At 40.5% G+C, this 26870-nt stretch overlaps 1 protein-coding gene across 2 annotated transcripts in view; it reads left to right on the forward strand.

Moving 5' to 3' along the window:
* The window catches only part of TMEM135 (transmembrane protein 135), a 185977-nt gene that overhangs the window by 110215 nt on the left and 48892 nt on the right, over positions 1-26870 (forward strand). For both annotated transcript variants that reach the window (XM_077926976.1, XM_028726020.2), the window contains exon 6: positions 13737-13783. In XM_077926976.1, the coding sequence (XP_077783102.1) occupies positions 13737-13783 (47 nt within the window). The remainder of the gene's footprint in view (positions 1-13736; positions 13784-26870) is intronic.

Here is a 26870-nt window from a genome sequence, read left to right on the forward strand (position 1 = left end):
GACAACACTGGTATTTGGACGCAGCCAGGCTGACCTTTTACAGTGATGTGAGTGTTTTGAAAATACCCTAGAGGAGATTGTCCATAGGCTTTGTAGAGCCATTTCATCTAAAATGGGTTTAATCTTGAGAATGGCAGGGAAGCCTTGAGAAATAGGCAGGCTTTTTAGTGGTGTGTAGGTCCTGTGAGACTTGCTTGTCCAACACATGAATGGAGAATTAAAAGAACCACTTCCTGCTTAAAGATGTCTTAATCTGAGAGGCAAAATGCATTAGTTCCCTAGTTTGCCATGACTGTGAAAGGCCCAGCAGCACTCCCTTAAAAACCAAATCACTCCCCATTTTCTCCCTGCCTCTTTCAAGTATCAAAGTCACAAAAAAATTGAGGTTTCCTCTCACCAAGGAAACACGACATGTTTTACTGTTGTGCAGTTGGTTTTATGATAATAGATGCAAGTTGAATATTTGTTCGTAAGTAAAAGCACTGGGCAACCTACTGACAGTTTGACTTGTAGTGTCTTGGGTCATATAATACATAATTTCCTGCACATAGAGAACCAATGAGGGTTTTTTTTGTGTCCATTCGATCACAGCAGCTCTTCCAAACTTTCTTGTTCTATACTGTAGAGATTTAATCATTTCATGTTTGATCCCTACCATAGCCCAAGGGTCCCCACCTACCTCTAAGAAACATCATCATAACAAGGGGAAGACGAACATGGCCCCACCAGTTTCCAAAGAAGGAGCTTCAGTGAGCTTGTTGCCTCTCTACCTGCCAGAAATAATACTTAGAAGAAATTGGTAACTAAGAACTGGTGCCTGAGTTTGCTTATTTCCTCCTCACTTCTAATCCCTTCTCCTTTTGTGTCGTGTCTTTTGGACTGTAAGCCGAAGGCAGGGACTGACTTACTATTGAGCGGGGGGGGGGGGGAATACATTAAATGAAATGCATATAGTTTCTTCATTTTGTATTATACTGCACTCCCCTCCACAGAGTACCCAAGCAGTTTTATGACATGTACGTGTGCAATTGTTTTGGGTGTGAGAGAGTGGAGGTGGATTGGCTGCACCAAAGATGTTATACAGTATCTCCTTTCTGCTAACCACAGATGTGCACAGCCCCTCTTGAAGACCTGTAGAAGACGGCTTACCACGGCCCGAGTCACAATGGAGATAATTTACCATGCTGAGATTTAAAGCTTGCCCTATCTGCAAAGCTCTTGTCCTTTCAAGCCTTAGTTTGAGAAATGAACTTGCATCAAGGTTCAGCAGAAAGGGACAAAATGAGAGCTTTGTGATCCTTCTCCTGTCATTCTGTTTTATTTATCTGAAGCAAAGAGGACAAAACATATCAGCTTAAAGGCTAAGCAATTAGGTTTGTAGTTACAAAGAATTGATGTAGTACTTAAGCATGTATGTTTATATAGAGTTAGTGAACCATAAAATCTAGGGATTTAATTGGTTTTTCCATCCACCCTCCCTTCTCTAATGACAGGTGTTCTCTATTTTGGCTCAGCCGTGTTCTGTAATTGCCAGTTCTAATAATTTCACTGTGATCAGACAACACTGATTTAACAAGAATCTACACAATCTCTTGTTTAATATCATGTATTAGGCATCCTTTTGATCTTATCTCTCTGCAGTTTGCTTGGGGCTTATTGGCAGAAATGCTCAAGAGTATCTTAACAGCTGTGCTGGTGTAGGTGTAGCTAACTTGGCCGGGAGCCCAATCTGCGCTTGACAAATTGTTTTATTCATTTCCCATAAAACATGAATTTAAGAGGCAGAGCAGTGGCGGCTTGCTGCTAAATTCCTTGCCCCGGGCCTGAAAAGAGATGACAAATATTTACTGGAGTGCAGAAAGTTTTTTGGGGGGGGATGAGGTTGGGATGTTTTCTTACCACCATCACCATTCCTAGACTTTTCTTCTCCATCTGATTGTGATGATAGCAGATGATTTGAAATCTTAACAGAAATTCTCAGTAATAGTAATACAGATTAACAGGAGAATGGAAAAATAGTAAATGTCTATTGAACTATACACAACTACACAATGGCTAAACACACCAATGTTTGCAATGACTGTGTGTGAAAATCTACATCGGGAGCAGGGGGGTGGGTCAAATCAAACTCACCCAATGGTTGAACTGGGAATCAAAGTTTACTGGTGCAAGAAGGATCCTGGGGGACGTGGGGCTTGGGGGAGAGGTAGCTGGAGATCGGGTGGAGGTTCTTGTCCACTGCCAGCTCAGTCTTGACCTTATTCCAAGGGGAGGCACAATGGGAAAATTGGAATGCCATCGTTTACCCAGGACTGCTTTTCTCTTCAAGATGTTTAATCCATTAAATAAGTGTTTATTTGACTTTTTAGTTTCCTAACTTATTATATGAGAATGTTTGATTTTAATTACATCAGATACTTGAGAGACATACTTGAAAGTCAAAAGCAATTGCATATGGTAGCCTGCCTGTAGAGCAGCTGATTGACCTGTCATATCTGGACAGACAGCATGTCATCATTATTTCTTTTGAAATATGCACTCTGAGATAAAATATTTAATTCACTATACTTCCATCATATTTATGGAACAATATGGAATCACATTGCCCAAAGAGTGCTTGGAAACTAGTGCTTGGAAACTATAGCTGCAAAAATTGCATGGAAATTCACGATGACTGTGACAAAACTAGGTGTAGAACCTAATACAGAAACTACTTCAGCCACTCAGGCTATCTAGATTTAAGCAATTTTCCTTTCGATTTCAGACTCCTGAGTTAGGCAGCTGAGGCAGAAAGGGCGGACTAATCTTCTTCCTCCAAGTTTTATTTTTTATCCTTGAAAGATTTGCAAAAGTGAAGATTCTAAAATTCATTGGAATTCTGCAGTTCTCCCCACTGCGCAATTTCATGCAAATGTTCTATACCTCAGTATGAAGTGTACATGAACAAACTATCTATGTGCTCCGTGAACCCTGGTGTAAATGATACATGAACTGATGTAGTAATTATGCAAGAGAAAGTGTTTTTTGTTATCAGATACAATTAATATTATATAAGTTATATATAAGGAGAAAGATGTCATCTTCAGCTTATGACATCAGTACACAGTATGAATCAATTTGTAAATTGTATTACAGTGGTACCTCGGGTTAAGAACTTAATTTGTTCTGGAGGTCTGTTCTTAACCTGAAACTGTTCTTAACCTGAAGCACCACTTTAGCTAATGGGGCCTCCTGTTGCCACCGCACGATTTCTGTTCTCATCCTGAAGCAAAGTTCTTAACCCGAGGTACTATTTCTGGGTTAGCGGAGTCTGTAACCTGAAGCGTCTGTAACCCGAGGTACCACTGTATATGCATTAGGTCTTTTGGAGTACATTTACTTACTTACTTACTTACTTACTTACTTAACTTCCTGCTAAATCACAAAACATATTAGAGTGGTTTACAACAATAAAAAGATAACACAACACATTTTTTAATAAAATAATTAAAAGCAAAAAGTTAAAAAACAATAAGTAAACCATTGTCAGAGAAATACTCCTGCATAGGCCTGGCAGAAAAAAAGGGTTTTCAGCGGATATTTAAAAGTTGGCACAGAAGGTGCTTGCTGAATCTGTGGGCAGAGTATCCCACAAGAACTTTTATGAGATACCTTGAGATCACTGTTAACTTTTCCTGTAGTCTCTGTCTTCGTCCCCCTGCCCAAAGGAAACATGTTTATTTTGTTGAAATTAATGGAATAGGCAAACCAAATAAATACGTGTTAAATTTATTTTGCATTTCCAATGAAATATACCGTGAGCATGCAGATCATTGCTGGAGATACAACTTGCTGGGAGCTAGCCTATTCCACATTATGTAGGTGTGTATAAAAATCCAGATATTCTGGGATTTTGTTATATCAGAAATATAATGATTTTTTGGGTTATGATCTTCCAAGAGGGTGAATGGTGATGTTATTTGGTTACTTTATAGGCTGAGTACAAGAAGATGACATAGAAATGATAATTTATTTAGTGACAACTGTCAGAATATTAATAGGCCAGAACTGGAAAAATACCATTTATGCTTTAATTAATCAACTATCTGTTGAATGATAAGATAATGGTATGCTTGGTAAGGTGAAACCTACTTATGGGGCTGCGGTCGAGAGCAAGGCATTTTTTTTTATTAAAAAGTTGAGTTTGTTTATTTAATATTGGAATAATTGAGTGTAAGCCGCAGGAAATCTATATTTTCTGCTGGGGGATATTTAAGAACATGGTTGTAAAATAACATTCGGCAGGCATGGAAGTGATTATTTATCTTGTTGATCTTTGTTCTTATTTAAAGACTTGCGGGATTATTAAATCGTAGCTGTGAAAATTAGTTTAATTGATATAGCAAATTGCATTAATAGTTATATATTGTAGTATTATAGCATTCTTTCATTTTTTTCTTTTAAATATATCTTTTAAAAAGAAATACGTTTTAAAAAAACTTAACGAATTAAAAAATAACAATTATAGAAGTGAACCCGATGAAGGTCAGGCGAGCCTTTCATGCAAAGGTCAAGAAGCTCTGGTGAATTGTCTCTTGAGTATCTCCTTTCCCTTGGCATACTGTGAAACAGTATGTGAAATACTGGATGCCAGCCTGCCTGCTGATCTTAAGAAGTCCAAAGAAGCTTCACGATTCTTACAGGGCAAACTCCTGTTACCCGTAGGCAACAGGCGTACAAAATATTTGCTATAATTCTGCAGCAGTTAAAGAGTTTCAAGATAGCCGAGGAGATGATAAAGTGGAAAGTACTTGAGAATTTTGACTTGTGTACAAACACATTTCATATGCATATCTTTGCTCGGCTCTTTGAAAGTTAGATCTAGTGAATTTTGCATCCTTGGCCCTGTATGCAGTGTACCTTTCCTGTTCTTTTAATATGGTCCAGCCACGTCCACAAATTAAGAATGAAGGTCTGCACCGGGGTGGGGAGCCCTTTTGGCTCCGTGGGCCAGGCACTCATCAGGACCTGTCTTGCTGGTCCAATTCAACAGGTGCGCGAGACTGCTCATCTGTCAATCACATGGTGTCATTGTGACATCACAAAAAATCCTCAAAGACCAGAGATTTAAAGGGAAAGGGGTAGACTTGCTAAAGGCTTTAAGGAAGTTGACACTGTTGGGTTTGAGCCTCCAGACTAGCAGGGGTCAGCAAACTTTTTCAGCAGGGGGCCGGTCTACAGTCCCTCAGACCTTGTGGTGGGTTGGACTATATTTTTTTTGGGGGGGGGGGAGAAGAAGAACGAATTCCTATGCCCCACAAATAACCCAGAGATGCATTTTAAATAAAAGCACACATTCTACTCATGTGAAAACACCAGGCTGGCCCCACAAATAACCCAGAGACACATTTTAAATAAAAGGACACATTCTACTCATCTAAAAACATGCTGATTCCCAGACCATCTGTGGGCCAGCTTTAGAAGGTGATTGGGCCGGATCCAGCCCCCGGGCCTTAGTTTGCCTACGTATGCTCCAGAGGCTCAGATGGAAGCACAGGAACAGCCAAAAAGCCTTTGCCCCTCTGAAGGGGCTCTCATTCAAGAGCTGCTTCAAATGGTGCTTTTGCAGAGGGCTTTAATCCCTAATCTGCTAATCTAGCCCTGGCTGTGCATTTTTCTCCCCTGTGGGGAATGGGTTTATGCAGCCAATACAAGATTAAACCTTGCCCTCCTGCCTATTAGCTGACATCAACAGTGACGCCAGCTGATGGGTGGCTAGGCGTAGTATGGGGATACAAGGTATTGTGAGAAACTGGACACCTTGGTGGGCCAAGTTTGGCCCATGGGCCAGAGATTCTACACCTAGTGCCCTCCAAGTCATGCCACCAGCAGTTGTATGGTGAAATCTCTGAATGCCGGCATTAGACACTCCTGTACTAGTGGCACACAAACTAGAAGCAAACTGTGGCGTTGTTCCCTGGATGCCACACTCTTTGAGTGAGCTGATTTCCCCTACTGAGAGCAGCAAGACCATTGCAATACAGAACGTGCTCTGGTAGGCCTGGGGAGAGGCATTATATTATATTAATCATATCATATCATTATTCATTTTACAAAATTCGTATGCTGCCTGATCATAGCAAAACCTCTTAAGTGACTTACAAGAGAGATTGAAATTAGCACTGAAAGCAGTTAACAACTGTAATTAAAACCATTAATTGAATAGAATGTTGACTCTAAGGCGGTAGTCTTCCAAGTAAAGGCTAGCAGCAAATGAAGCTGTCTGATACCTGGTCAGACAGTTTGTCGATAGATCTACTCAAACTGGCAGCACCTCTCTTTCACATCACCTGCTGCTTGAACATTTTTAACTGGAGATACTGGGGGACTGAACCTGAGACATTCTGCAAATGAAGCATGTGTTTGATGACTGAGCTGTGATCCCTTCTTCACAAATTGGAGGTATCAAAATGACACTACATCCCCATGTCGCGCTAGTGCCTTTTATTTACTGCAGGATGAAATGGTTTTGTCCCTCGGGTCTTCACAACTTTGGCCCCTGTACAATACTGATGCATCTTAAATCCAATGTATCAAAATTTGTTGCAATACCACCGAGAATTTGTTTTAAACTTTGCCTCCTAAGAATTGCATTCACTGGTGACTAAACTGGAGCCTGACGTGGAAATTGGCATACAAAAGCAATCCTGACCAGGCCTCTTAATACATATTGCTTAAAAGGTTTATTACTATTATTTTTATTGTCATTTAAAAAAGCACCACCTCACTCAAATTAGAATGGTGAGGCCTCATTTCCGGAAGAGCGGGTTTCTTTGTTTCTTGCTTATTCTCTTACCTTACTCAAGAGTAAATTGCATCAGTACCCTGCATTTCTTCCTTTTCCCTTCATATTTTGTGCTGAAAGAATACAGGAGGTCCCCCTCCCTCCCTCTTTTTAAAAAAACCCCAGCACTGAGGTGCTCTGCCTGTTAGTGATATCCAAAACAGCTGTTCCACGATAAACCCAGGACAGCTGCATGACAGTGTGTGAAAAAAACCAAAAACCCCAGCAGCCTCATGTTCCTAAAACTTGAGCTTGCATTTGCCACGTTTTCTGCAGGGCAGCAATTTAGAGACATTAAAATTCCTTGGCGTTACTTATTAAAAAGTACATGCCTTAGGCAGATAGAAATACAATTAGAAAACATGTAAGTGTTTCTGTTCATTGCTGAGGGCTCCTAGGCCAAACCTTTCACAACAGTCTATTTTGAAACCAGGCATGATGCTAACTCAGGCCGAAACCTGTGCAGTGGGATTTTTGAAGGCCCTGTGAAGTATCTCTGTGCCTTTGATGGGAAGGGCCAGCATCCTGCAATTTGGAAGGTAGCCTGGAGCACCAGATTTGACACACGGGCAAATTATTATTTTTTATTTAACAAATTCGTATACCACCCTTCACCTGTAGATCTCAAGGTGTCTGGGAGAACCTCCTGGCTTTCCTCAGTGACAAGTTGCTGTGACTAAGGAAATGCAGAAGAAGTTAGAGAAATGTTGTTGGCATAGAATTGGCCCCTTGATTTCCAATAACCAGGGATATTCTGGCCAGTGTGGTGGTAGCATCCTGACCACAACTGCCTGTAGTTCACACCTCAAAGCACAGTGTCATAGGAATTAAGGACTTGGTGCTTGATGTATAGAGTATGTATACCATGGTACCTATACACCCAAGTAGCCCCCTGTTTTTCACAGTTGTCAATTTTTTAAACAAAACGTTTCACCTAGATGTGTGTGCCTTTTATTGTAATATTATAATTCAAAGAGTTTTTATGAGATCTGGAATGGGGCTTAAGAACTCTTTGTTAAATAACACCTGGAGTTGAAAGTACTGGTAGACACATAGCACCAAACGAAATCACCTTCCTTTAAGTAATTAATTGTAATTTCTCCTTTAATTAGCCATCCTGCCCGTTTAATATTGACAGATAATTGGAGCTTATTATTGGATTAGAGTAGACAGGAATACTGAGCAAGGGGTAGGAGGTTGGTTTTCAGGGAGAACTGTTAATTTTTTGGGGGGGAATTTGTGAAAACAAAATTAATTTACACAGGAAGTAACAGGAGAAAAACTACAAATACTTTTAAACTCAGTCATTACAAATGACTTAAAATTTGGTTAGGAGTTATTAATAACCAATTAAATGTTAGTTAAACAAGCAAATTACGTTGTGCATTCCAGTTTTCATTTGCGTGGAACTATATGACTGATATAAATAGGGGGGGGGGACTATATAGCACTCCTAGAAAACCTAGCTGCTTTGCAGCAAGTTTTGCACCTCTGCCTCAGCTCAATGTTCAGAAATCAAATTTTGATTTTCTACTGTGAAGTTATCAGCAACATTTGGTGCTTTTATGCCTGCGATTTGCTGATGTGTGAAATCCAGGTTGTTTAATGAGCATCTAATAAAAACAGCATAGGGAAAGTAAATGATATAAAAAGAACTCGTCAAACATATATCACTCATTCGAGATACTTTTAGTCTTTCGGCTGGATGTAGTTATTTGTACAGCTGGAAGATTTCAAGCTCTATATGTTGCAGAGCTCCGCTTGTTGACCTTCTGACATCAATCAACTATGAATGGGTCATGGCAAGGCAAAAAAACTGGAGTAGAATTCCAACAGAGTGCAGGTTAATTTACAGCTCTGGTTTCCACTGAACACACAGTTATAGTTTTATATGGTATGAAATCTATTTGTTTTTAAAAATAACTATCAGTGTTTCTTGTCCTTTTTTGGCTGTGAGATATAACTTTAGCTTGTTTTGTTTTGTGGGCGTGTGGGATATTTGGATTTTTATCTTTAGAGCTTAGTGCTACAACACTATTTGGATACAAAAGGGATTTCTGTGTAGAGTGTGAGATAGGAAATCTTTTTCAGCCTCTTTAGGTGATACCTAATCTCTGTATCGTAGACTGCATTCACTTTTGCTCTTTTCCTACAGAACCTAGGTAGCACCACTGTCAGGGAAGGGGTGGAGAGATGCTTAAAAATGCAGGAGGTGCTGTAGCATCCCTGCTTAAAAACACGCCTCTGATAAAAAGCAAGAAGCATCACCATAGTTCAGGGAAACATCTTAGCCAGGCAAAAGCACCCAAGAAAGGACGGGAGCAGAGCCAGTTAGGCAGTATGGCCAGGACTTGATCTAGGGAGGCTGTCCTGGCCAATTAGCAAAACTGCCCTTTGAATCTTGACCATTGTCCGCCACATTCACACCATACATTTAAAGCACTATCACACCACTTTAAAGCAGTCAGCATATGCGCTGCCGGGGTGCAAAGATCCGCCCTGCACCCCCAAATTTAGTTTAGCCGCCACCATATTAACTTTTATTAAGTTTTTTTTGGAGGGGGGGGGACCAAAGGTTGTTGACCTTTTTTGGGGGGGGATTGCTCACCTGTAACAACAGTGCAGCAGAAAATACCATTTGACGGAGTAATAGAGCGGAAGAGGAGGGGACGGGGGCTTTCACTCCATTGCTTTCCACTGCTGCCGATCGAGAGGGACCGGTATACAGTAGGTATCCATTTGGCGCCCCTCAGAATTTGGCGCCCAGGTGCCCCACACCCCTTGCACCCTGGGTAAAGACAGCCCTGGCAGTCAGGGTTCCCCACACCCAAAGAATTCTGGAAACAGAGGTTTCTTAAGGGTGCTGAGAGTGGCTGGGAGACCCCATTTCCGCCCCAGAGCCACAATTCACAGAGCTCTCTGGGAAGAGGGTTTGACTCTTAAACCATTCAGGGAACTGTAGCTCTGGGAAGAGCTAATAAGCTCCTAATAGCTCTCAGCACCCTTAAGAAACTACAGCTCTCAGAATTCTTTGAAGGAAGCTATGACTGATTAAGAGGGACGCGGGTGGCGCTGTGGGTAAAACCTCAGCGCCTAGGACTTGCCGGTCGCATGGTCGGCGCTTTGAATCCCCGCGGCGGGGTGTGCTCCCGTTGCTCGGTCCCAGCGCCTGCCAACCTAGCAGTTCGAAAGCACCCCCGGGTGCAAGTAGATATATAGGGACCGCTTACTAGCGGGAAGGTAAACGGCATTTCCGTGTGCGGCTCTGGCTCGCCAGAGCAGCGATGTCACGCTGGCCACGTGACCCGGAAGTGTCTTCGGACAGCGCTGGCTCCTGGCCTCTAGAGTGAGATGAGCGCACAACCCTAGAGTCTGTCAAGACTGGCCCGTACGGGCAGGGGTACCTTTACCTTTACCTTTTATGACTGATTAAAGTGGTATCGCAGCGCTTTAAGTGTATGGTATGAATGTGGCTTCTGCGTCCCTGAAATTGTCCACTTTTTAGTCACTGAAAAATGTCTTAAGTAGCTACATGAGAAACTTCCTGCCAGTTTCATCTAACTAGAAGTAAAATGTAAAGGTAAAGTAGCAATTTATCTGGTAGAAGATTAAGCCTTAAAAAAACAACTCCTACAGCAAGGTTACCTTCAGGATTGTGCTGATCTGTACAATGCATTGTACTTAATGTTCAAGCCAAGCTCCCTAGTGAGAAGAGTTTGTTTTGTGGAGTTGGCAAACATTAAAGGTTAAGTTTTAGAAGGTTATTGTACCTGCAGGTGACCTAGACTTTTGCAAAGGTGCTTTTAAATTTCATCTTCTTTGTCATGAAGTATAGAAACAATACTAATAGTCTGAGTGGTTTTTTAAAAAAAAATCTGAAAAAATGAACAGAGGCTATTTTTGTGAGGGAGAAAAAACCCAGTGGAGCAAGCTTAGTTTGAATTCAGCCTTTAATCACATGCTCCCAAGTTGGCTGTTAATGATCAAAAAGGCCTTGTAGCAATTTGAACTGCTGCCAGCATCACCCACTGCTGGAAAAATAAAATAATTAACTTAAACCAACATGCTGAGATGCAACTGTGGCCGCATATCTGTGCTGAAATTATGCATGGATCTTTGCCAGAAGGTAGCAATAGAAGCACGTGGAGAAAACGGCAGGGAGTTGCAAGCAGTGTTTATATATGTGCAATTGTAGTTAACTGTTGAAATAATTGTATGTCAGCCCATAGTCTGGATGCTTCTGTAGACTTGCTAGTTGTCGCTCGGCCCAAATCCTGATGAATGCCTCCAATGTACATTAATGGTTGGGGAAGGGAACAGGACTGGGAGAATTCCAGCCTCTTTTGGTTTAACGTTACCAGACGTCCCCGTTTCCCAGGGACAGTCCTCAGATTTACAAATCAGTCCCCTGACAAAATCCATTGAAGTTGAAAAGTGTCCCCGGATTCATTGAAAAAACCCCCTGGTAACCTTAGTTTAACTTGCATGTCTGTCGGAGATATGCAGGAAATATATCCCAAGCTTTCTTCTTTACAAGCAACCAGCACAATGCTTGTCTTTCCGTCCACCCCAACTTTTTGCAACTGAAAGACAGAACATGAAAGAGGAAAGAGAAAATAAGAATCAACAGAGAAAGATACAGGAAGGAAGAAAAGACAGGAAATTTGGGGAAGTGAAAAAGACAGCGAGGGGGCAAAAAAAAATAGATGTGCCTTGAAAAGAATGAGGGAGTAAAGGGACACCCCCACAGTCGTTTGGGGAGAGATATTATTCCTTATCCTTATCTTGTAGTTTGGTACCGAGGTTCCATCCCACCATCAAGCCGAGCCCCAACCCCAGATTATAATTTTTGTGACCAGGATTTTCTCTCTGTTACATAGTGGCTATTATCCCTTCAAAATATGCTGAAGTTTCTGTTTTTATTTACTTTTATGTTATGGTATACTAAGGGTTAATGCAGGATTTTTACAAAATGGTTGCTTGAAAACTCTATACAGGCAACTCCCCATTTACACAGGGATTGCGTTCCAAGGCCCCGCATGGATCAGCATAAGCCTGCCCTGCCCCCTTCCGGTGCCCAAAATGGCGCATGTGTGCTATATGTACACAAATGGGAAGTTGCCTGTAGTTATTTCTTCTGACTCGTATATTATTTACAATGCTTTCTAGAATTCAATCCAGGATGCCAACTTAGTAATATCTGTATACCTGCCCAGTTTGTCTGGTGACTTTGTACTTCTTGGCCAGTCTAGTTCAGTCTGTAAACCCGCCTTCTGCCTGTTGGGCCTAGCAGAGGAAGGAGGCCTCGTCTCAGCCTGAGAGATGCTCCCTTCTGTTGACCTGACTTTTCTAGAAGTTTAGTCATTGTGGTGTGAGTTAGCTGTGCTTCCTGCATTGCTGGAGGTTGGACGGCCCTTGGGTTCCCTTCCAACCCTACAACTCTACGAATTTTTGAGTCTTCTTCAAGGATCAGTTCTCCAGGACAGGTGAAGGACAAAACTAAGACTAGCAAACGGGAACAAAGCTCCAGGAATCCTGGGAACGGCAGTAGGACACAGCAGAGACCCATCCTGCGCTGTTATACATGAGAAAAGAAAACAGTAGGGTGGGAGAAGGAAGGACAAGGAGTTGAAAGGAGAGTCAGCAGCTTGTCCTGTGATCTGCTAAGCCGCCTGTTGAAAGAGAGAGAACGAACTGTGCTCCCAAGCCAAAGTTCTACTGAAGGTTGAACAGGAAGGAGTCCCTTCAAGGCCAGAGGAGAACTGCAGCTGCTGGAGGCACTTTTTGGACCACAGGCTGCTGAAACTAACACTACTTTGCTTTTGGCAGAAGTTCAGTGCTGGCTAGGACAAGGACAAAGTTTGTGTCCGTAGGGATGTTTAAATAGAGACAGAGGGTGGAAATTGCCTGTGCAGCTTTCTTTTAACCCATGTTTCATTCCGTCACTTCAGTTGCTAATCATCTGCATATACTTTCAGCGTCAAAGTTCATTTCTCATCTGTGTCTTTTTTAAAAAAAGAAACCACTTAGCACCTTATGAAATCCCATATGACCAACTGTACAAAAACATATTTCACACAGGGTTTTTTCTGACACTCCACAAAACATGTCTAGCTAAACATTAGAATAAATCCCGGAACATTCTCATTTGTGAAAACTTTGACAAAAGAATGTCTCCACAGAAAATTTAAGCTTTTTTTTTTCTTTTTTTTTTTAAAGGCTTGGAAACCAGAAAGAAAGATTAAGCCATAACAGTATCAAAATGGCAGGCCTCTTTTTTTTGCCATAAAACTTTTTGGATTCCTGCTCTGTCATCTCATTGCTCTAGTATTCCATGCAATGTTCCCAAATCCCTTAGCACTTGGACAGCAGGAGGCAGAAATCTTCAGAATGTTGGAATCAAAGCACGTTGGAAATAAGGGACGCTTGAAGAGACCTCAAACTTGTTAAATTTGAAAACATTAAATAATGTGGCACTCTTTTTCTGACCCACTGATCCTTTTTCCCAAAATGATGTGTTTGGGAGAGCTGAAAATCATAGGATTGTGTCAGGGAATTGGTTATTCCATGGAATCCAGTACAGTCAGGGATACCTGATCTCACAGAATCACGTGATCTGAAACAAGTCCATTTCCCTTACAATTGTGCTCTAAGGGAGGATTAAAATTTCATTATTTTATTAATATGCATTATGCAGAGAATTCAGGATAACCATACTGTAGGAGTTTATTTCACTTACCGGTATACCATCACACTTCAATTATTTTTTAAAAATAAAATAAAATACAGATAATTCTGAATCCACACTCCTCTTTCTCCCAGGTTTTTTCCAAGCTTTTCACAACCCGGAATCAGTGTCTACACACTTCTTGGTAACAACTATTTATAATAATGTTCTTTTTCCTTTTTGTAGGTCCTTTTGTTCTGCATTACTGCTGCCCTGTTTATGTTCTTTTTCAGGTATGTTGTCCTATATTTTTTCATACTTTATGTTAAAGGGTAATTTGAAAAACCTTGGCCGGTTTTTATAACTTCATGTTTTTCTCCAAATTAAAAGAAGAAGAAGTTTAGATTTATTCCAAAAAACAGGTTTGGTAGTAATTACCTTATGCTGCAAATTTTTAAGCTTCTTGAAATCTTATTCTGCAGCACCATCTGCTAAAAAGACAGTGGAAGGAGGAGTGTCCTGTAAGAACCCACTTATTTATTTGGGTATAAAGAGAAAAAGATAATGTTTTCATGGACTGCCACCTACTAATGAAATTCTGCAACTGCCTACTATTAGTAGTCTTAAAAACCAGCCAAAATATTCCTAGAACTGGAAAAAGTTGTGATGATGTTGTGAAAAATAAACTTTTCTTGGATTCTCTTTAGGATAATGGCGTCTTACTAATAATTTTTGTTTTCTGCCCTAATTACCTTGAGTTATTTTCCATTTGGGGGGTGGGCTAGGAACCCTGACAAGTAAATAAAAGAATTCAGGAGCTAACAAATAAAGTGATAATCGGATTATTTGCATAGCTCAAAATCCACTCTCTCCTCTCACACACAACAGTTGGCTTAAATGTTGGTCATTTTGTTAATGCTGCAAAATATTTTCCCTGCATGCTACAAACACTAGTTCAGGTCTGGTGGTTCCTGGTGCCATGAAGCATTTGAAATCCTTTTTTGTGGCTGCCTTCCATTTCTGGATATTCAAAAAATCCATTTCCTTTGCCACTTATGAGATGCTTTGCTAATGAATTAAATCTGGTGTAGGCTAGTACAGTGCATGAAATAATACCATAATAATTTTGATAGTCTTTAAGGTGCCACAAGCCTCTTGTTTTTAAGAACTCATTCCTTAACTGGGCTAAAACTTTATGGCCCCCATAAGTATGGCCATATATGCCTACAATCTTTGCGGCTCATTTCATGTATCTGATGTAAGGACTTCCACTAGTGTAATGCAGTTTCCCTGCTGTCCTCCCACTGCGCCCATCCCAGATTGGCTTTGCGTATGTGTGTGTCTAGAGAACCCCAAAAACAATGTGCATGGGGAGGAGATGGGAGATTGTTCCATTGGGCATCCAGAAATGCTTGCGCTGGCGAAAAGCTTGTAACAGCATGGCGTTGAATTCCTCTCTTAGTCTCTAAGGTGCCGTGCTAAAGCACCTTTTGACCCTTGATTCCTCCATTCCCTAAATTGCTTCATTATGCCTTATATTGGGTACTCTACAACTACAACTTTCCAGCTCTTAAAGGTTTCTGAAGAAAACATGGTTACTTCCATTTGTTAGCTGTGACTTTCCCAAATAGCTGCAAAAACTTGGAAGCGTCTCTTTTATAATAATTCCAGTCATTAAGTAATTTCCAATTGCTATTCAGGAACATACTTGGTGCATATGTTGGGGTGGAGCTGGAGAAATTGTTAGAGGAAGAAGATGGAGGGGAAATGGCTTTTGATACTAGCAGCCATCTCTGTTTTGTTTTTCTGCTGTTACACAGTTGGCGCGGGAGGCATTCCCAGGTTATCTTGAGCGGGGGGAGGGAAGGAAAATAACTGGCCAATAACTTAATAGAAGGTTCTGAATTTGACCAGTTTCTACAGGGTCTTCTCAATGTTTCCTGTAGTTTTGAGCAAAATCATAAAGTAGGCCTGAACAGAAATTAGAACATGAATGCAAATATTTATTCAATATAATTCATACCTAACTGTTTTTATTCATTTTGTTCCTTGCCGAGAGTCTAAGCGCAAGTATCAATAAATTAACATGTAATAAGCACTTCCTAAAGCAAGCTCTTCCTTTATTTATTTTTCATTTTTTTATTAACTTGTATACTGCCCTTCATCCTAGGATCATGGGACAGTTTGCAAGATAAAAACACAAAAATAAACAACATAATAACAATCAAAATAATAGCACCTCCCCACAAATAGATTGCTTAATTAGCCAGAGACCTGAAAGAAGAGGAGTGCGGTGGTGGTGGGACGCCCCATTAGCTAAAGTGGTATCTCAGGTTAAGAACAGTTTCAGGTTAGGAGCGGACCTCCAGAACGAATTAAGTTCTGGACCTGAGGTACCACTGTACTGCAGTCCTGAGCTGCTTAAGCCTTTATAGGTCAAGGGCAACACTTTGAATTGGGCTCAGAAACCAATTGGCAGCCAGTGCAATCGGGCCACTATCGGTGTAATATGCTCAAACTGTCCACAATACTACAAGCCTCTAAAATGTTAAAATATATTTTGCTTTCATATTCCAAAAGCTCTGGGGAATCTATTATGTTGCAAGGTTGACAGAAATGGTAGAGAGTTGTGTTGGTCCTTCAGAAAAAATTCAAATAGCCATAATAGGGTAAGAGATATTAAAGGTAAAGGGATCCCTGACCATTAGGTCCAGTCCAGTCCAAGTCCTAGGCTCTGTGGTTTAACCCACAGGATGAACCAAAATGCCACACAGTTGTGACCAAACTACCAAGTTCCCCAGAATTCTTCTTTAGGATCGTGCTCAAAAGAGAATGGGGTGTGTGCAAAGAAAGGAAAGCCTCAAAGCATTCAGTGTATTTGAATTGCTTCATTTGGTGAAGAAGCATAGATATTTTCATTTGGATATTGTCAGCATTTCTGTGATGCTGATTTTGAGAAGGGAGAGCAAGCCCCCAAATCTTGGCGACAAAGCTTGTGGCTGGTAAGTCGTTCAAGTAGTTTAAGTTGAACAAATTGCATAAACCTCTTCTAAACCTGCTCATGGGATCTGTGAAGGAGGAAAACAGTCATAATTCTGTCTGCTTTTTCCTTGGCTAGCTTATTTCTCACTTGGCGTCTTTCATGATGATCACATCGTTTTGTGGCTGACCTTTGCTTTATGACAGCTCTTTTCATTGTCTTAACTTGGCTGTGGTGATGCATGCTAAAATCAGGCATTTTACCAAGGCATCTCCCTTAACCAGTCTGTGATCCCGGCAGTCTAGCAAACAGCTTAAATGAGTTTACAACAAATGTGAGCAGAAAATAAATCCAGCAGGCCGTCTTGCTGGCTGTTAGGTTAGATTACTCATTATTTGAAAGCAACAAGATATTCTGCAGTACTAATGTGATCAGTATGAGATGGTTAATTCTCTCCCATTTCCATTCCCCCCCAGTTCTGTATGGGTGATGTCCACCCAAGTCACATCCCACTGAAATGAAAGGTCTCCACCCCACTAATTTCCATATGTCTACCCTGAATATGACGAACATTGCAAAATGTGCTACTTTGCATCGGGAAGAGTGTGTTCATCTTGAAGCCTTATATAGCTCTTGTGACAACATAGTTTTATTTAGTGCTAGTGATGTGTTAGATGCTGTAGAGAACACTGAAATGGCTCTGTCCTGGTTTTGAAAGTCACTGCGGGCTAAACGATTCCCCACACAGCGGTATTCTTTTGTGTTCCAGGTGTCTATGTTTGTGTGTGTGTTGATACTGAATGCTCGGCAGCATAAAATAGCTTGTCGTTCGTTAAAAGTGTGGCTTCCAGGCACCCTATGACAGAGGATGATCAGTTCAGTTCATCTTCCAGCTCCCCTTCCTTAGCCATATTCTTGAAGGCATCGCAAAAAGCAGTAGCACCATCACAATATGGGACACCAAGTCAAGAGATCTTCAGGTACTATGGCAAGAAGGCTAACTAGAGAGGGAGAAACAGTAGACAGCCTGGTGTAACTGGAAAATAAAACGGGGCTGAGGAAAAGATGGGAGAAGCTCCTGCAGCATAAAATAGTGACATATCAAGAATTAAGCATCATTTGTGGCTGTCAGCCACATGGAATTCTTATATGTGTCCCTTAGACTTTGAAGCTTTGTTGCCTCCATAAATCATGCCCTGATTTTTCTGTGATCTCCTTCATTCTTTATTTAGATTTTCTCCTGTGTCTAAGTTCATCCTTTCCACTGCATTGGAATATGGTCAATGTGTGCCTTTCAAGTTTTCTGTTGTTGTTTTTTTAATTAAAAAAAGAAACAACAAAAAACTACTCAGTAATAGCTGGCTTAGATACCTAGAAGACCAAACAGATAGGTTTACTATCCTATACATGTTTACCTGGCATTCAGCCCCTCTGTGGTCTAATGGGGCTTACTCTTGAGTAGACATGGTTCAGATTGTGCTATACTGTAAATGGTTTCTCCAACTTCTGTTGAATGACGGCAGAGTTTCACAAATGATGGTTTTGAAGGCAAAAGCAGGAGTGGTGCTTGGCTTTTATCTACTGCAACAGGAAAAATTATGTACTCAGAATTGCTGACTGCTTGTTTTGGGCTTCTAGATTGATCAGCTGTTAGAGACATGGTCCACAAGCCCGCTTCATTTTGAGTTCCCAGAAGCCCTTGACTTCTAACGCTGAAGTGCTGAGTGTATTGAGAGCCATTAAAAAAATCTGGGTTGGATAGCAAGGTCTCTGTTGGCCTTAAATATTTGGCTGCCCCAAAGGTTTACTTTCCAAAATCCAAGTAAAGATATTGCCAGTTTCATTCAGAACTAAATCCTTGCCAGTTCCTTTAATGCTGATTTCTGTAGATCATTTTAAAATGTAACGATCTGGTGCAGAACTGCATTCCTTTTACATGTGTTAAAAACTACTGCGATAATGGTCTAGAGCATTTTTTTACTTGTCCCTGCCTTTTTACCAAATCAAATTTGAATCAGGAGATATGGAGGTGAATATTAAGGAGAAGTGTCTATTACTTTATCCATGTATATTCTTGAACTCACTTTAAGGGAGAGTTTACAAATTTCCCAAAATTCCTCCTTCCATATCTTGCCAGTGCTATGCTCTTTTGTAAACAAAAATAAATAAAAGGTGGGAGTTAGTTTGTTAAATAAAAGGATTCTTATAATATGTGCAGTATTTTCTACTTTAGGTTTTTTGTCTCTTACGCATTTTACTGTTCTTTTATATAGTCAAAGAATACAAAATTAACTAGGTTGATGTTAAAATATTTACCTCATACAGTGGTAAAAATCCATATAGAGTAGGCCAAACCTTTTGTTCTATTCATGACACATACCTAAATGCCAGCTTACTGAAACATACCTTTAAGAAAATCCAGCAATTTTCTTGATGTTATATGGGCAACGGCTTAGATTGGTTGCTATGGTAGTTAATTCTTACTGGTGATTCACAATGGACATGTCTTAATTCATCTGTTCTAAACTTTGGAAAGGAAAGTGTAAAGCTAGGGTTGCAAGCAGAAACTAGTTATTAAGGACGCAAGAGGTTTCTGTCCATTTATTTCAACAAAAAGGGAAGAGAATGAAACTGGCACCCTGATACATACATTTGTATACCCTCCCCTTTTCTATGCAAACAAGTCACCAAGATTTCAGTTTAATTTTGCTCCTAGATTTGAGTGCATCTCAGTTACAGCTCAAGACAAGTCTCCTAAACTTGTACAAAAGGAGTCCTATTAACGTCAGTGATTGTCTGCAAGATCAAAGTCCAAGTCCACTTCTGAAGAGATGAGTGCGAGAAATCCCACAAAATAATGTGTGCCAATTTAGCTACCATTTTTGTTTGGCCTCATTTGTTCTCTGTATTGTGAGAACTCTTTGAAATCTTAATGGAACTTGAGATAGAAGGTATTCTGTTTGCTGCATAAATTTATTTGCAGCACTAGGGGTTTTTTTTGGGGGGGGAAACTATGATTAGTGAAATATGACCCCAATGCCATTTAGGTAGTGCCTCATAACCTGTGATTCAGGTAATGCAATCTTTTCTCCTCCTTTGTTCCCAGAACAGAATACCCAGACAGCCATCCGTTAGCCCGGACATTCAGCAACGTTTTTCTTTTTTGCCCTGAACACCCAAGCTTGTGGAAAATAAAAAGAAAACCATATGTGTTCAAATTCCACTTCCTCCAACATTTGCATGTTGATCATCTAGGGCAGGGGTCAGCAGCCGAAGGCCCATGGGCCAGAAGCTGCCCATGGAGGTCGTTTGACTGGCCCATGAGCCGCCCCCAAACCAAGTGGCCTGCTTGCACGCTGCGCTAAACCGGCACAGCGCAGCGACTTGCTTTTGTGGTGCCGAAAATTGCGTCTGCGCATGTGCAGACGCCCAAAATCACATCTGCACATGTGCAGATGCCCAAAATTGCACGGGGTGTGTGTGTGTTGTGCCCACGATCCAGCCCATGGAGGGATCTCTGCGGGACTGATCCGGCCCAGGCAAGATAAACCTTGCTGACCCCGATCTAGGGTATCTCTTCCGTGGGGTCAGCATGGCAGTTAAATAGGGGGCTGAAACAGGGTTAGAAAGAGGGTAGGGTTGGGCCCTTCCTGGAGATTTTTGGGGAAATGTTGGTGTGAGTGTTTTTGTGTTCAAGTTCAAGTTTATTAAATTTGTGAGGTCCATGCCTTTACACAGAATACCATAAAACATTGTTAAAAGATAAACAATAAAATTATAAAGGTAAGCTAAAATTCATGTCATGCTATCCCAGCAAGGAAACTACCCAAAAAACCCCACCATTCAGGAAAGAAGATACAGCAACAGGTTAGGAGATCAATGGAAGGGACCTCACCGTTTCATCCAGGAACCATACCCTAGTTTTCATAGCCTTCACCACAAAGACTGCTACCACGTGAGAAATCCGTGGATCAGCGTCCACCAGTAAAAACTTTACTTGGTCCTCAGAGTTGACTATTGATTTGGGAATAGTTTGTAACATCGCATCCCTGAAGGCCGAATAGATGGGACAATACAACATGTAATGTATGAGATCCTCTTTGGTTCTCATATGACAAGGACATATACGCTGCTCTACTGGGATTTTTGCATATCTGCCTGACAGATAGGCCGTAGGAATGGTTTGAAAACGGGCCATGGTGAAGGCTCTCCGAAGGGTGGGATTGGTGATATTCGCTAAGTAATTGGCGCAGGTTTTGACTGTTTTCAGTCGGGGAAGCCAGTGGGAGGACCCTGGGTTCTGTATTTTTGTGATATCTAACAGAGCGTCTCTCTGCAGGATCCATTCCCGAACTTTGTCCGGGCTCCACAGTTTGAGGATATTAAACTCCGGTAGGGTGTATCTAACCAGGATCTCAGATAGGTTTTGACGCCTATCTGAGTGTTTTTGTGAATTAAAGAAAACCTCATTTTTAAATAAAGCCAAATGGGAGGAAAGATTGCTGGGCAGACCTCTTCTGAAGACTGGCGGGGGGCAAAAGTCTTTGTCCCCCCTGCCTGCCTTCCCAGGGGCTTTTAAATCGCCCCGGACAGCGGAGAAGTCCTCCGCTGTCCGGGGCGATTTTAAAATGCTGCCGTGGGGGGGGGGAGCAAAGACTTTCGCCCCCCCCAGCCTTCAGAAGAGGTCGGGGGACAGATTGTCCCCGGACCTGGTCTGAAGTCGGTTTCCATAGGAACGCATTAATTGATTTTCAATGCATTCCTATGGGAAACCGTGCATCGCAAGACGAAAAACTCGCAAGAAGAAAAAACTTGCGGAACGAATTAATTTCGTCTTGCGAGGCACCACTGTAGACTATATCCAGCTCGGTTTCACTCAGATCCATTGAAATGAATGGACCTAAGTTAGTCATGTCCATCGATTTCAGTGGGTCTTCTCTAGGTATAACCTAACACTGGATACAATCGTATATGAAAATGTGAAGCTTGTTTTTCCACATTTATGAACTCAGAGGAATGTGGGTAGTGTTGGGAAGATGTCCATACGTTATTTATTTTGTTATTTTGTTATTGTTTGCCTTTGCAAATTTTATAAGAACGTGTGGAACATAAACTGAACCAAACAGAATTCCCTCCAGATGACCAAAAAGCAGCTTATGTAAGCTTCCCTCCAGATGTATGCCAATCAAAAAAAAGAGAAACCAATATATACTACACATGGAGTACATGCATAAAAAGCCATGCCTTGCTTCCATCCAGAAGCTTTGACCAGCAATAATTTTAATTTCATCTTGTGCATTCATTCCTGAGTGGACATCTTCTCACCAGCTGTGTGATTATGTCTCTTCATCTTAATTGAGGGTGACACATCTAAACTCTTCTATTCTTCAAGATCTAGTTGCAAAAGCAGGGAAGTGTTATAAGAACTGGAAACAAGCTTGATCATCTGATGTGTATCAATATAGTGTCTTGTTTTGGAAATGTAGGGTGTCTGCCAGGAACCCTTCTCACACATTTTCTGTGGGTCACATTAATTGTAGGACGTACTGTGTGTAAACTCAACAAACATCATGGTCTTGCAACTTTCCTTCATTTCATTAATTAGTCCTTTGCCCTGTGGCATATTTGCCAGTAAATGAGCTCATGACATATATATATTTTGTCCCTAAAATCAGCTCCATTTAATATTGGTAATCTAACAGGTTGGGATTTGAACCAACCTTTAAACATTGTAACATTTTCAGTTAAAGTCAAGACCAGAAGTTGTTTATCTACTTCAGGCATGTCCAAAGTCCGTTTCAGGGGCCCAATTTCTTCTTCTTCTTCTTTTTTTTTTACAATAATATTTATTATTTTCCATACATAAACATAACAGAAGAAAGAGCCAACAATAATAAAGAAAAAAGAATGAAACGGAAAAAGAAAAAAGAACATATAACCTAAAATACATCAAATCACCACATAAACAAAAACTTAATTAATCAGTCAAAATCCATCTACATAAACATATTACTCGACTTCCTCAAATCTCTTCCATCTGAGTTTCTTAGTAATTATATATAGCAGTTTCCAATATCGGGCCCAATTTCGGCCCGCCGGTCGGTCTAATCCGACCCCTGTGGTAGTTTATTTCCTGGGGTAAAATCCTAAACAAAACTTGAACCCTAAAAAACCCTCAACAACTTCAACCCTAAATAAAGCTCTGTTGTTGGGAATACATCCCTTTCTTCTTCAGTCCAATAAGCTTTCATAAAATGAAGCTTTAAAAATGCAACACCTTTGTAGAAACACTCAGTACTATTAAATATTCACATCCATATACTAATTTTTCTTTCATTTAATTGCAAATAGAAAAGTTCATCCTTTCAATTCCCTTCCCTTTTGAATTGCATATTATTATGTATTCTGTGCCCTGAAGGTAGAAATCCTTATAATTCACTTTACCAGTTCTCATTATATTTTTTTGTATTGTGGTAGAATTCTCATGCCTTTAGGATTCCCCCCCCTCCCGCCCAATGGCAAGTCCTTACCCATTAGCTTGACATTTTGAAATGAAGGAATGTTAATAGATTTGTATGGTTGACTTGAGTCGTTGGTGGAATTTTGTTCCTTGCGGAAGTCAGCAGTGTTCATTCTGGTGTTTAATGAGGATTGATGTTGATTAGTATAATGAAGAAATCAAACCAGAAGAATAAAAAACCTAAATGGGGAGTTAAATCCCCAAAAAGGCTTTTAAAATGTAGGCGTTCCTTAAATTCTGGAGACTGACATTTCTTTGACTTGTGTGCGCATAAGCTTGTAAGGCCACTGAGAAATCACTGCTTGCTAATGCTATATTATTATATTATATTATATTATATTATATTATATTATATTATATTATATTATATTATATTATATTATATTATATTATATTATATTATAATATTATATTATATTATAGTATATTATATTATATTATATTATTATATTATATTATATTATTATGATATGATAGGATATGATATGATATTAAAGGTAAAGGGACCCCTGACCATTAGGTCCAGTCGTGACCGACTCTGGGGTTGCGGCGCTCATCTCGCTTTATTGGCTGAGGGAGCCAATGTACAGCTTCCAGGTCATGTTGACTAAGCCGCTTCTGGCAAACCAGAGCAGCGCACGGAAACGCCGTTTACCTTCCCGCTGGAGCAGTACCTATTTATCTACTTGCACTTTGACATGCTTTTGAACTGCTAGGTTGGCAGGAGCAGGGACCGAGCAACGGGAGCTCACCCTGTCGCGAGGATTCGAACTGCCAACCTTCTGATTGGCAAGTCCTAGGCTCTATGGTTTAACCCGCAGCGCCACACGCGTCCCTTAATTCTGTGTAGTGGCTGGCTATTGCAAAGTATGTAATAATGCCAGACAGCTCCAGGAAACTGCACATCAGTTGCTGGGAATTACAAGCCAACAGATCACTGTTGTGCCCATATCCAGATTGTGAGCTTCCCACAGGCACCTGGTTGGCCAATGTGAGAGTAGGATGCTGTTCCAGGTGGGATTTTTGTTCTGTTCAGTAGGGCTCTTTATGTGTTGCTATGATCCACTCTGAAACAGTAGTTGCAAGAACAGGCATTCAGCTATTGTGCCTGGTGATGCATTGGAATATGGGTAGGCAAACTAAGGCCTGGGGGCCGGATCTGGCCCAATCGCCTTCTAAATCCGGCCCACGGATGGTTCAGCATGTTTTTACATGCATAGAATGTAAAATTTTATTTAAAATGCATCTCTGGGTTATTTGTGGGGCATAGGAATTCATTTATTCCCACCCAAATATAGTCTAGCCCCCCCCCCCCCAAGGTCTGACGGACAGTTGACTGGCCCCCTGTTGAAAAAGTAATGCTGATCCCTGCATTGGAAGCTTTCACTGATTAGAATACTCTGGGTGTCATTTAACTCAGTTTTACTCAGAGTAGACCTATTGAGATGGTTGGACAGTGTTCTCGAAGCTACAAACATGAGTCTGACCAAACTGCGGGAGGCAGTGGAAGACAGGAGTGCCTGGCGTGCTCTGGTCCATGGGGTCACGAAGAGTCGGACACAACTAAACGACTAAACAACAACAACACAGACCCATTGAAATTAATGAACATGAATATGGTCCATTGATTTCAATACGTCTTGTCTGAGTAAAACGTAGTTGAATATCACCCACTGTGGCCCACCTTCTGATGCGGCATTGGAAACTCCTTACAAAATTAGCAGAGTTGTAACATTTATGATGGGTTAAATTTGGACCATGTATTTATAAATAAGATTTGAAATTTATAGAGGAAAAATAACGATATGCACAACGATGATTGATTGAAGTTGGAAGCCGGGGTGGGGGGTGGGAAGGAAGTTAAACTAGATGAATTTGGTGTATAATTGAATGTCAAAATGTTGTCATTCAGAAAAATCTTTTGGAAATCAAAATATTTTTTAAAAGGAAACTCCTTACATCAGTGTCAAAGCTAACAAGAGCATCTTCACTTAGTTAGCTGTTACCTTTCAGGCTTGTGCTATTTATCATATGCTGAAATTCTAGCTCATCAGTGTATTGTTTTATCTTAATTATTTCCAGTTAAGTTTGTCTTCCCTTTCGGTGGCCAGAATGAGCTCGCACGTTGGTCCATTGCTTTTCTGTCTTTTCTACCTAAGAAACTCTGGAATTGGGAATATGTCTTTGATTGTACCTAAATTGTCCTTAACTGTAGCTTTATAATCTCTTCGTATGGCAGTAAATGAAATCAATTCACATTAGGGGAAATAAACACAGCCCATCATTGGGCAAATGCTTTGATTTCCTAGTGACTCACTAAAGCCCAAATGGATTGGATTGATGTTCCATTACAAACCTCTAAGCTGATGAGGTGTACTCTCTTTTAAGTGTAGCATCCGCATGCCAGATTAGAGCTGCTGGAAGCGTGCAGTGATGTGTGCCCTTCTTCCTGGAGGCTCACCAAAACACAAGTCTAAATATGTTCCAGAAGCATACAATAAATCTTTTTAAAAAACGAATTGGCTTTTGGTGGTTAAAGATAGGGCAGTGTGAAATCGTGTTCATAACTGAATGGACTTTATGATTTCATTTTTTTAAAAAAAATTATAAGAATACAAAATACAGAACTGAAGAATAAAAAAAGAAAAAAGTGAAAGAAAGGAGAAAAAGGGGAAAAATAGATACATGACACCAATCCATAATTCTATTCCATCGACTTCCAGTCCATCCTTCCATGGCTCCCTAAAGTTTCCCATTCCTGCTGCATATTCTGTTTTTTCTAACTATTTAAACATTCTAATTCTTCTCATTATAAACTTTAACTACGGAACTTACTCTAAACTGACTCAAGTTCTAACATTTTTACAATGGTTTTTTAGGTAGTCTACAAATGGCTTCCATTCTTCTTTAAAACTTTTCTCTTCTTGCTCTCTAATTTTGCTGGTTAAGCTTGCTAATTCTGCATATTGCATTAATTTCATCTGCCACTCCTCCTTTGTAGGTACTATCTCCTTTCTCTATCTTTGTGCTTCTAGGATTCTGGCTGCTGTAGTGGCATACATAAACATATTTATTTGTTTACTTGGTACCTTGGACCTCATTATTCCTAACAGGAAAGCCTCTGGCCTCTTTGGAAAATTCTTCCGAAATATTTCCCCCCAATTCATTATAGATCATTTCCCAGTGGGCTTTATGATTTCAACCTGGTTAAGCGATCAAACAAACAAGATGTATCTGCTTCCATTTGAGAACTGAGCTGTCTTGATACTGCTGCTCACACTAGTTGGTGTCAAGTGGGGAAAAAACAGCTTTCTTTGTATTTCCAGATTTCAAGTAGCGTCTGTTTTCCTTTAAAGATCAAGTTTTTAAAATAAGTTACTCTGATATAGTTTATTTTGGAGTTTGGTGGTCCATATGCCTAGTGTTTCCATTTACACACTGTTTCTCCCATTGACAGAGTGAGTGAGTGCGTAAGACGTGTTGGCCTTCGTGAAAACGTATGACTATACCAACATACCACATGAAATTGAAATATATTCTGCAGTAATTGCTGAAGTCTCAGTGGGTGAAATTTAATCCCTGCTGTAATTCCATTAGCTGTGCCAGTGAGAGGTACATCTGATATTTTTGAGCCAGGGTCCATTTTCTGAGAGTGTTTTATTATACAAGCTCTAATTTAATAAGCTTCCACTTTCTATACTGAGGCCCCAGTATCATGCAGTAGATGTTTAGAGGTTTTCCTTACTGCAAATAACTACTACTGTGCATTCATTACTGAAAAAAGAGCGGGGTGGGAGAGAGAATTGGAAGCATAATGGGCACGTCTTATGATACCTTAATTTTAGATCCAGCTGACTTCTATTTCTTAAATTTTGGGAAA

Source organism: Podarcis muralis, chromosome 4 (genome assembly GCF_964188315.1).
Source record: "Podarcis muralis chromosome 4, rPodMur119.hap1.1, whole genome shotgun sequence".
Classification (NCBI taxonomy): Eukaryota; Metazoa; Chordata; class Lepidosauria; order Squamata; family Lacertidae; genus Podarcis; species Podarcis muralis.